The sequence below is a fragment of the Charadrius vociferus genome, unplaced genomic scaffold (assembly GCF_000708025.1).
Source record: "Charadrius vociferus isolate BGI_N301 unplaced genomic scaffold, ASM70802v2 scaffold163, whole genome shotgun sequence".
In the NCBI taxonomy this organism is placed as follows: domain Eukaryota; kingdom Metazoa; phylum Chordata; class Aves; order Charadriiformes; family Charadriidae; genus Charadrius; species Charadrius vociferus.
Genome location: NW_009648332.1, coordinates 6,786,483 through 6,797,585, shown reverse-complemented (window position 1 = coordinate 6,797,585; position 11,103 = coordinate 6,786,483). Strand labels below are relative to the sequence as shown.

At 41.3% G+C, this 11,103-nt stretch overlaps 2 protein-coding genes across 2 annotated transcripts; one reads left to right on the top strand and one right to left on the bottom strand.

Moving 5' to 3' along the window:
• Window positions 1-608: 608 nt before the first annotated feature.
• On the top strand, window positions 609-2,001 carry TMEM69 (transmembrane protein 69). The gene is made up of 2 exons (XM_009884656.1): window positions 609-653; window positions 1,273-2,001. The coding sequence occupies exons 1-2, from the start codon at window positions 609-611 to the stop codon at window positions 1,999-2,001; spliced, it is 774 nt and encodes a 257-aa protein (XP_009882958.1).
• A 3,569-nt stretch (window positions 2,002-5,570) lies between these two features.
• On the bottom strand, window positions 5,571-11,046 carry IPP (intracisternal A particle-promoted polypeptide). Its single transcript, XM_009884655.1, has 7 exons — window positions 10,596-11,046; window positions 10,124-10,279; window positions 9,206-9,373; window positions 8,256-8,393; window positions 7,809-7,931; window positions 6,926-7,146; window positions 5,571-5,968 (listed from the first exon to the last, which is right to left on the bottom strand). The coding sequence occupies exons 1-7, from the start codon at window positions 11,044-11,046 to the stop codon at window positions 5,744-5,746; spliced, it is 1,482 nt and encodes a 493-aa protein (XP_009882957.1). The 3' UTR covers window positions 5,571-5,743.
• Window positions 11,047-11,103: the final 57 nt, after the last annotated feature.

Below are 11,103 nucleotides of genomic sequence, written 5' to 3'. Positions count from 1 at the left end.
GGTCCGAGCAGGTGGGTACCGCCGCGGTCCGAGCCCAGCCCCGGTCCCTCCGTCGTGCTGGAGCTTTGGCCTCCTCCCTTGCCCGGAGCGGCGAGACCTTGAACAGGGGAGCGAAGTCCGCCGGCGAGCTGTTCACCAGTCCCGGTCAGTTTTGTCCCCCCCGGGGTAGGTTACCCGCAGCCTGGCGTGTGGGGAAGTTCCCGCTCCTTTATGGATAAGGATCGGTCCTTTCCACGTGTACGGAATCGGTCGTTTATCAGCTGCGTGCAGCCGTTTATCACGCCAAAAAGAGATGAGCCATACACGGGAAACCATCCATCCATCACCTGTTTCCTGATACTCAGTTCTTTAACTAGAAATTGTTCTCCTAACAGTTATTACAACTTTACAACTTCAGTTCATAGAGCTACCTGAAACAAAATATCCTGTAGTGGGTAAATAAGGATTGAGTATGTCTAGTATTTATCTTTAAATACACATCTATAAGATTCTGGCATCTGATAAACAGTCTAGTCTGGGACTTAACTTTGGACATAAGACAAACAGCTATTCATCAGTTTGAGACTTTCTCCTGAATTTTTCTTTTTTAGGGCCTTGATAAAGCAACTATGTTTCCTCTCATACAACGATGCTGCTTCCACACATCTTTCAAAGTAAGTTTCTGAAGCCTTTTTGCGGTCTATTTTTCTTTGAAAGTAAAATAGCGTTGGAAAAAAAAAAGGTGACTTACAAGTTGGAGTAGCCACGTATTTATCACTCAGCTTTTCTGAGAGAATCCCTCGTTTCCACAGCAGCTTTTAGCCAAAGCTAAGATAGTCCTTTTATAAAATCAGTTTTTATTGTCTAAAGATCTTTTTTTCCCCTTTTTGGTAGACTAGTGAGGGGATAGTAGCTAGTTTCTGGAGTGATCTTGTCCTACTTCTGTAGTCATTTTATATTCTACTCTGAAAAGGACTGATATATCTTAACTTGAAAATGCCCAAAGAACGCCTGTGTGGGTGGAAGGATAGGTGGGTATACAAACCTTTCGTAGTGAGTAAGGTTTGTTTGCTCACTGTGAAGAGCCTAGCTGCTCTTCATCAGCTAGCTTATGAAAGCTGTATCAGATAGCTTAATCAGTTAAGTTAAAAGCATCTGAAAACCAGGTGGAAGGGCAGCTGGGATACAACCTGACCTGGAAAACTACTCTACAATATTTCATAGGTAGTTTAGGTAACTGTAGATCCATAAGCATACATTGTAAAGTGTTCAGAACAAGTTTTATACTTGCAGCTCCCGAAGTGTACTGGCCCCAGACTACTACTGTATGGGAAGAATAAGACAGTTTGGTCTTCTCTCAGCCTCCATCTGCAGAGAGATGTGTGTCCTCTCTCAAGATCTCCAAGCCTCAACCCAGCATCTATATATGCAACCAAGCTCCAGGCTTTCCACACCTCTCTCCCCTTCTTCAAGAAGAAAACCCCCAAAGAATCTGAGACCAAAGACGCGGGCGTATTGCAACAAAGCATGAAATCGCTAAAGGATTCTCCAAAGCCAGCCCTTTATGTAAGCCTTGCAGGGCTAATTCCATTTGTTTCTGTGCCACTGTCAATGGCCATCCAGGGGACCTACTACCCAGAGCTGGCGTTTGCTCAGTTTACATACGGTGCTGTAACAGTCTCTTTCCTAGGAGGAATGAGGTGGGGGTACGCTCTCCCAGAAGACAGCCCGGCCAAGCCAGACTGGCTGAACCTGGCCAACAGTACAGTTCCTCCTTTACTTGCCTGGCAAGCCTTGCTTTTTAAAGATGTCACTCAGGGTGCAATAATGCTAGTGATAGGCTTAGGGATAGCACTACATTATGATGTTTCCCTTCTTCCTGATTATCCCAGGTGGTTTAAAGTACTGAGGGTAGTGGGAACAGTGGTGATGGTATTATCACTATTAGCTACTGCAACGTTGAAGATTATTTTGGAAGAGCAGCTAAGTAACAGCAGAAATAAACGGCAGAACACAAAATAAGAAATCAATAGGAAAAAAATGTTAATCTGCCAGTAAGATATTTGTATTGAGTTCCAGGAGAAATAAAGACTTTTTTGTGCTTAGAAGTCATAAGATGGCAATGATCAAGTTGCTTACTCTCAAAGCAAACAAGTTAGCTAGTTTAGGAGGGAAGGATTGTGAATAGCAATGACTTCCAAGGCAGGCATGAGTCTGTCCTTATCTGGAGAACAAAGCATTGCTCTTGAATGAGATGTTACTGTCATATGAATTTAAAATGGAGATTCAAATTACATGGGTATGAATTGCTCTATGCTGAATTATTAAAGTATCTGGTTTAACTATAATGTGTGATAATGTTCTGTGGTGGCGAGAACAACTGCATAGTCATAACCAGTAACAAGGTGAAAGCAGCAACTTCTAGTTTAGTGTTTAAAGAAGCAGTATGTAAAAGTACATACATGTTCAGTTCCTGTGTTGTGGAATACAACTCTTCTCCATCTTACTTCAGCTGAGAAGGTGCTGAAAATGCTATGTGATTAAGCACCAGTCAGGTAAGAAAGGACAGGCAAGGTTTGTTTGCAGTGGCAAGCCAAGATCAGCACTCACCTAGAATACTTCATCCAGCTGCTGTGATGGAGTGAGGAAAGCTAGAAGGGAATGCTCTGTGTCTTTGACAAGGCGCCACAAAAGACAGAAGATTAGCTTCCTACTCAGGCGTAATTAAATAAAAAAGGATGCCTGGGCCATCTTCCTAGGTTTTGTTTGGACTTAGGGCTGCCTAGCTAAGGAAGCTGCAAGCAGCATAGCCATAAAGACCTGTCATACTCCTAAATTAAAGTACTATCAACTGATGATATGACACAAACGTATATGACACAAGGACTCAATTGCTGGCACTAAGGGATTAGATAACGAGATTTAAAGTAGTTTGTGTCTTCCCCTTCCTCAAAACTTATTTTGAGTACCCAGGGCAGGTACAAATGGATGTTTAGCTTGCAAACCCTCCATGATGGACCAATTATTGAAAACACTGCAGGAGCATAAGCTCTTTGTATTTATGTCTTCCTAATGCATCATTTAGGGGAAGAAGACACAATCTAAGTCACATGGATTTTCTTTTCTAGCTTCAGCTATCCTAAGAAACCTATGTCATTGTATGTGGGCATATTTACTATGGGCTTTTTGTCTTAAGTATTCTTTAAGTGCAGTATAAGATGCAAGAAGCAAGCTGAAAAGTGACATCCACGTACAACCTCAAGACCAATTTAGATAATCCTCATAGTTCTCTTAAAGCATTATTCATGGTTGTTCTATACAGAATAAAGCACATACTGTCACTTAAAATTTGTTACCTGTTCATTCTGCAAAGAACAGATGTTTAAGAAACCTGTCTGTCCTGAAGACAGAGCCATCTTATACAATATTGCTGAAACAGCAACTATGTACACGAGCCTCTAACTTTTGTAACCTATTAACCTTTATACATTAATAGCATCCTACCTCTGAAACAGTGATATATTTCAGTGCTCTCTGAATATAAAGGAAGTAAAATTGAGTTTGTACATGAAAACAGTTCTTTTATTCTTTCTTACTTAGACATGGCCTTTTTAAGATTGGGAATCTCAGGGGTGTTGAGTATCAGAGATCATGATTGACTTCAAAGTTTCATTCAAACTTGATAGAATCAACCACAAAAAATGGAGCAGGTAACTTCATACAAGAGCAGACTCCCTCAAGCTCCACTGAACAAAGTTTTCAGGTGGGGATCAGCAGTGATCTCCTAGTTCCTAAACTAATACAGTAGAGCTAATGTAATGTTTCTCAAATGGTTCACGAGGAATCCTGAAGTGTAAAGAAGAGAGCCTAAGAAATATTACCTGTCATTTGATCCCAGAGAGGGCTGCACACAGCTGGTAAGGCAGCCAGACTTCCAAGAAGTCTGAGTGATTTTACACTGAGGAGAGAAATACGTGAGTGTTTTACTACAGAAGTGTGTTACTTGCACCTTTAAAATAGTCAACATTTATAACCAATCTTCCTCAGTGTCCTACTGGGAAATAGGATTTCCAGTGAAAAAAAAAAAAAAGAAGTAGCAGTGGTACAACTCATTATGATAGGAAAGCAACCTATTCAAGAGCATTCCACAGTTCTGAAAATGCACTTTATTATGAAAAACTGTTTAAAACAAGCTTCAACTCGGGGAGAAAAAAAAGACAATAGACATTAGTTCACACATATAAGAAGTCTTTTTGAAGTAAAAGCACACACAAGATGATAGAATGATCAGAGAAATACATGCTCCATCGTCTAGCACGATTTAGCCTGGCAATCTCCCAGCCCTGTGTTAGAAAGCAAGACCTAGATTCTTAAGGTACCTGCAACACTCACCTTGGAGGCTTTTATTCATGTATTAATTTGTTAATTTTACACAGGGAATATTAACCTAGACAGCATGAATGCTTCCTTGTCTACACAGAGCAGGCTTCCTGTTTTGTGACATTCCAGTTGTGGTTTTGTGTTCTAGAATAACACTATCTATCAAAGTTCAAGCAGCCTTATTTCAGACTCCATCCAAATCATCCACAGCTGTGCAGAAAATGCAATCATATTGTGCAAAAAGCAACTTCAAGTACGTTAATTAAATGGATCTACAAATAACTCCAAACTCCTAGTAGTATTGTTCTACCAAGCGTATCCAAGCTAAATACAAACTCCTTAAGACAAAACACACTAATAGCACCACTTTAATGCTGAATGCAGCTAATTTTATCACAAAACGCTCCGTCTGCTCAAATTTGGAAGAGGCAGGATACAAGATATAGCAAGGATGAATGTGTGTACCTTGTAGAAGAGCACGTATTCCAATGTCAAGTCTCAGCATGTGTCACACAGGGTAAAAACACATTTAACTAAGGAAGAAAAAAAAAGGGCAAAAGGCTTTCCCCTGTATTTTTTATACTTAAAGCAGTCCTAAAGAGAACAGCTGATCTAATGGATAACATTTCCATTTAAAATTCACCAGAGCTTACACAAAAAGGAGCTCTACTGTCATCACTGATACCACTGAGAAGAAAAGCCTGTGCTGAAGTGGAATGACATTATTAGAACTGTGAGAGTAACCTTCCAGAACAGGAGATTCTGAGCCACTTACCATCCAAGGTAGTGGGGTGGCCAGAAAGTAAATATCCAATTCATATTTAATGCCCATCATGTCCAGCCGCAGAAAAGAGCCTCAAATGCATCAAGTCGTAAGTAGAGGTACCAAGCGTTCCCCATCTGTTATCTTCTCTTCTGCCAGAAAAGGACAACTCATGCTAATCAAGTAGCCCATCTGCTTTTATCTACAGATAACTCCTAGCTAGCTGTCTACAGTAGCCTCCTTCCAGGCGGTAAGGCCAACTAAAGATGCTAACTTTGGTGCACTTTACAGAGTTAACCTGATTAATGCCTCTAATGTGCTGGAATGATTTCTTCAGATGTTTACAGGGCAAATTTGCCATTTATTTCAGTGAGCTTAATCCAGTCATAAGAGGCATTCCTACTCTTAATAGAATACTTCCCGAGACAGACATTGGATAAGCCAATTTACTTTGAAGGGCGAGAGTTTTAGTAGTTCCTTTTGCTCAGGAAAAGCCCTCTGATCTAATTCTCCACTGTCTCTATTGAAGCTCCTGTGTTAGAAGAGGTTTCTGGCGAATGAAACCGGAAATCTGAGGAGACAGATTTACTCGTTCCCTGAATGAGTTTTCTTCTTTGTGTTTTACAGCACAGCTACACCTCCTTCACAGCGGCTGGTGATCATGTTGGCAATTTCAGTCCAACTGTCCATATGAGGGTTATAAACTTCAACAGAGTCAGAGGTTACCGGAGCAGCAAAATCATGGCTGGGAGCTCGACCTCCCGAGGCATAAAGAAATCCATTCACAGCCACAACACACACACCAGCTCTTGGTATCTTCATTGATGCAACTTCAACCCACTTTTCCTATTAAGAAGGTGAAAGAGTTAACAAGTAGTTTTAGGGTAAGCCCCGATTCTGATAAAAGTAACTTTTAAAGCTTGAAGACTGAAACATATACAAAGAACACTATGCATAAACTTCCCAGGCTGAAATATGGTATGTGTACGGTATCAAGAGGATTATCAAGACTGAAATAGCCCCATTTTCAAAAGTGGTCCAACTCATGGTAGTCACTAAAGAACACATCACATACTGTCTGTACACAACCACCCTCTCTTTCTTTGGTCACTGCAAGATGCAATCTGTCTTCAAAATAGAGAACAGTACAGAGTTTGAGGTGTGAAATAAGGAAAATTACATTCAATTCCAAATGCAAAACAGAATGGCACACTGGATTGTGTTCTGCTTTTAACACTAGCTACTGTTCCAAAGAGCATCATAGAAACATGAGCAATAAGAGTCAGAAATATTTCTTATCATATGCAAAAATTTAAGTGTTCAAAGTGATTTTTCTAGTCATGCTGAAACACCACTACATTTTGATGCAGAAGAAAGATCCTCAACTTTAGCAAGAAAGGGCAACTCTTTCTTTTTCCAGGGATTTTTTTTCTCTCTAGTCAGATTATTGACCATTTTATTGCAGAGGGGGCATCCATCCCCCCATCTCAACCCTAACAAGTATTTACCAAACTACAGTATATCTATGCATCATCAGTATTGGTTAGCTTTCAGTTTCCCAAAATCATGCACGCAATCTTTGTAAACACTCCAAGTCAGACAGCAAGATTCCACAGACTAGTTAGGACAGACAGACCCTGAGGTCACTGAAGCTTTGTTTCACTCAGATTACCAGCCAGTAGTGAAAAGGAAATGGAATTTCCATCTTTTTTCATTTTTAAGGAAGGAAGCATGCTAACTCTATAGCATCTTATACGAAGTTGATGCAATCTACATTTATGAAAAGAGGGGACTCTATCATACCTCTTCAAAGGAGTATCTTTCTACAGTAGCAAGCGCATCCTGAGATTCATTCCAGCCTCCCACAGCATAGATACAATCGTTGAGAGCAGCCACACCAAGATACGCTCTTCGGGTGCCCATTGGAGCGAGCTCAGACCAACGTTTAGATATTGGGTCGTAGACTTCAACAGAACGTAGCTCTACTCCTTCATTGCTGATACCACCAACAACGTAAATCAAACCTGTAGAAACAGAGTTTCTCCTCTGTTAGGTTTCATCATACAAAGGTTTGAAAGACAGAAAATGTTTGCCACAATGCAAGTTTCAGCTTGACATTAAGATGACTTAGGAATGCCAGATAAGAGTCCTCCATTTGTCCAGTAGTAGCATACATAAAGCTTTCAGATAAGTAACTTGAGGCTCAAGGTGAAAGCAATAATTAGTGTATGGGAGAGAATTCAGAAGGATGCAACTGCTGGCCAGGCCCGGATCAAATACTTAATAAGCACATTTATAGATCACGTCTTTAGACACGTCTGTCTTAAAATAACCCGTGGCAACTCTTCAGATTGTCGCAGAAACACACAAACCCGAATATGGAAGGTAAATAAAAGCAATATCAGGAAGGACAATCAACTGTTAAAAGACTAGCTGGATAACCATACTGGCAGCCACGTAAAAACCATTTTCATGAGATAAAAGGCAGAAGACAGAGAGAACTTCATAGTCTTTCAGTTCTGCAGAATTAAAAATATGATACTAGAAGAACAAATAAATGAGGCACAAGCATGTGCAACTGATACCACAGTACAAGACAAAGGCAAAAAATCATGACTGAAACATAAAGCTTCAAAATCCAATGGCTCTTGGAACTGTTTATGGATACAAACTTAACAATGCTCACCTTGCATTTCACAACACCCAAAGCAGTAACGGGGCACAGCCATGCTTCCCACCACATCCCAACTATTTTCTTCAGGATCAAATCTTTCAATTGTGTTGCCAATCTCTGCCCCAACCCAACCTCCTGCAAATAACAGCAGACACAGCAAAGAATTTAATGACGTGAATCTGTGTGTTAGCTGCATTTTTAGACATATGGTGCACTGTTCCAGGACAGATTAATTCTGAAACCAGCATGCAATCTACAATGGAAATAAGTTATAACTGAACAATAACTAATCCACAAAGATTTGGTATGCTAATGCTCATGTAAACAGATGTTTTTCAAAAACCTAACTTTGCAAATTTGCAACATCAAGATGTAATATTTAAGATCAAATCAATTTACAAGTTCTGTGAATGAACACCTTTAAAATTAACTTCACCTGGAAAAAAACCCAAAACTTACCCAATGCATAGATAGCACCATAGCACGTGCACACTCCCAGTCCACAACGGGGATGGTTCATGGAAGCCACAGTGGTCCACTGCTTAGTAACAGGATCATAACATTCAGTACAGTCAAAAATCATTGAGTCCTTCTCACCTGCATAATAAGAGCAAGAACTGAGTCCGGGGAAACACAATGTTTTGCGCTGCAGATAGAGAATCATTCTCAGCGCCTTCCATGACAAACATTTGAATACAAGATCTTTCTTTCAGCTAGCCAAACGACCAAAGTAGCAAAAGCTTCATTTATATCCAGAACTGAATCATCACGAGGAACAGCTTTCATCAACAGTTCCCTGACACATTACTGAAAACATCAGAGGGGTGAACAACCACAGTGTGACACACTTTTTCCTTCACAGCACAACTGACAGGGTTTTCAAGAGGAAAGAATGTGTTCTGCAGTGACAAAAACAGTATCCATATGCATTCTGTAATGAGGGGCAGGTAGAGCTACTTGTCACATCCTTGGGCAAACACACGTAACAAGCCTTTCCAGGTACACAGATCACAAGTAGCCTGTCCTGTACTACTGTCTTTTATGCTGTGGGCTTCTGCTAGACTACAAGCGAGGAAAGAAATGCTATTAGCAGTGGTACACAAAGTCCACAGAATACCCAACACCTCTTAGTACATCTGCATGTGTCCATATGCTTACCTGTGAGTTGCTACACCATGAGGGGAGAGAAGCTTAGTATAAAACAGCCAACATAGGAGCCCAAACACATATTCACAGAGCAGTGACAGTAGAGAACCAAGGAATGACAATTTAGTTGTTATTAAATCTAAAAGTTGCATTATCTACTGTTGGGTTCCTCAGAACCACTTACAGGAAGGATAATTTTAAAAATCTCCATCCATGAGTCCTCTGGTATCCATGTAACAAAGAAAGCACATTTCAGTTGTTACCTCCAATGGCATAGACCATTCCTCCCACCACAGCCACACCCAGCCCACTCCGGGCCTGGTGGAGAGAGGACACTGTGGTCCAGTAGTGGCTGAAGGTGTCAAATCGCTCCACACAGCTGAGGGCTCTACTGTCACTCCAGCGTCCTCCTTGCAGTCGGGTGTACCCACCTAGAAAGTGAGTAGAAAGATCATGGCTGAGTAAGAGCTTCCTGGTCATCCCCATGCTCCTATATCTAAACCAAAAATTACAGTAACAGCCATTAGCCACTTTTTGTAGGAACTGGACTTTCCCAGGTAGCATTGTTTCTTCGATACACAAGGAAGAATGATTGCCTTGAGGGTCATGTAACCTGTGCCTGAGATGACCACTTCACCACAACACTATAAATATTACCATTTGTCGTCTTAGTAAAACACAGAGACCAGCCAACAGCCTTTGCTACCTTAAGCCGGTGTTACTTCCTGCAGGGTGAAACAAGAGCATTCCCTTCCAATACAAAGCTACAGCTTTGCTGAAAACTTGGAATTTCAAGTATCCCATCACATGAAACAGAATATTCTGGACAGGGAGAACCTCAGCCTTCAGAAGAACAAGGAGTGCAGTGAATTTGCATATTCCATTCCAGCAGTGAACCATGGGCAAATCCTCTGCTGATTTGCAGATTTCCACCCAAGGCAAATAATTTCTAAAAGGCAAATCTAGGCTCTGAATGCCATGTCATAATGACATGAAGTGTGAATGCTGCCCCTTTGTGCAATTCTAAGCAGAAAGCAGGTAACACTGTAACTCAGCTAGATGAAATATTTTGCTATTTTTTAATCTTTTGTTTAAAAATAATCCAGTATCTCCTTCAGTACTGTAATACGAGATACTACTTCATCGTTTGTTTTACAAGGTTCAAACAGCCACATTCTAACCTACTGCATAAAGGTACTTCCTGGCTTTCCTCCGGGGACGACCTTTAGAAGCTTGCAGAAAACTGCTGACCTTGTTCTCTTTGGGAGATTTACAGACTTCACAATATTCTTTCAACAGTGTTTGCAGGGCCACCCGAAGGCTGAAATCTGGAATACCTTCAGGAAAAAAAGCAGATGAAAAAAGGCATAGTGAAAAATTACAGACAGTAAGTAACTCAGTTGTAGAAAAGTTACTAGCTTCTCCTAAACCTGCTGACAAATCAAGATTGCCGACTTTTATAAGACTTTTTCAAAAGCATGTTTTTAAAGCAAGTCATGCTTATTTGTTAAAAAGTAGAATTTGTTTGAATAAATTTTTAAATTAACAGGATGATGATTGAAAATAAGTCCATCAAAATCCAGTAACTCTGAATGACACATGGTTTGCTCAAATCCAAACATCTGATACTGTTTCTTCCTTTCTTTCTCTTACTTTCTATGTATTTTAGTAGCCTCTGTGCTGGTAGCAGAGGGAATCGAACAGGCTCCAGTACTTCTACGACGTATTTCTTTCTTTTCCCCACATCCTTCAAAATCCACTGCATTGCCGCTATGAAAACCTGGTACTCGTCCTCGATGCTAAGGTCCTCGCTTCGCAAGATCTTAATCAGCTGCTCTTTAGTCAGCGCCAGGAACTCCTCCCCGCTCTGCACCTCCAGGAAGTGCGCGTGGATGTAGCTCTCGGTGTACTCCATCAAGTCGTGACAGGCGATCTGCTCGGAGAACTGGAAGAGGCCGATGCAGTTGAGCGGGTCGATCTGCCCCTTCAGGAACTCGCAGCAGAGCTCCACCACCTCCGTCAGCTGCAGCATGTCGGCGGCGACGATCAGCTCCTGAACGTTGTGCTCCCCGATGTTCACCACCCCTGTGGGCAGGCACAACATAGTGGGGCTTCGCTCGAGGCTGTGGCCGGCAGGCAACCGCCATCCCGGCCTGGCCGT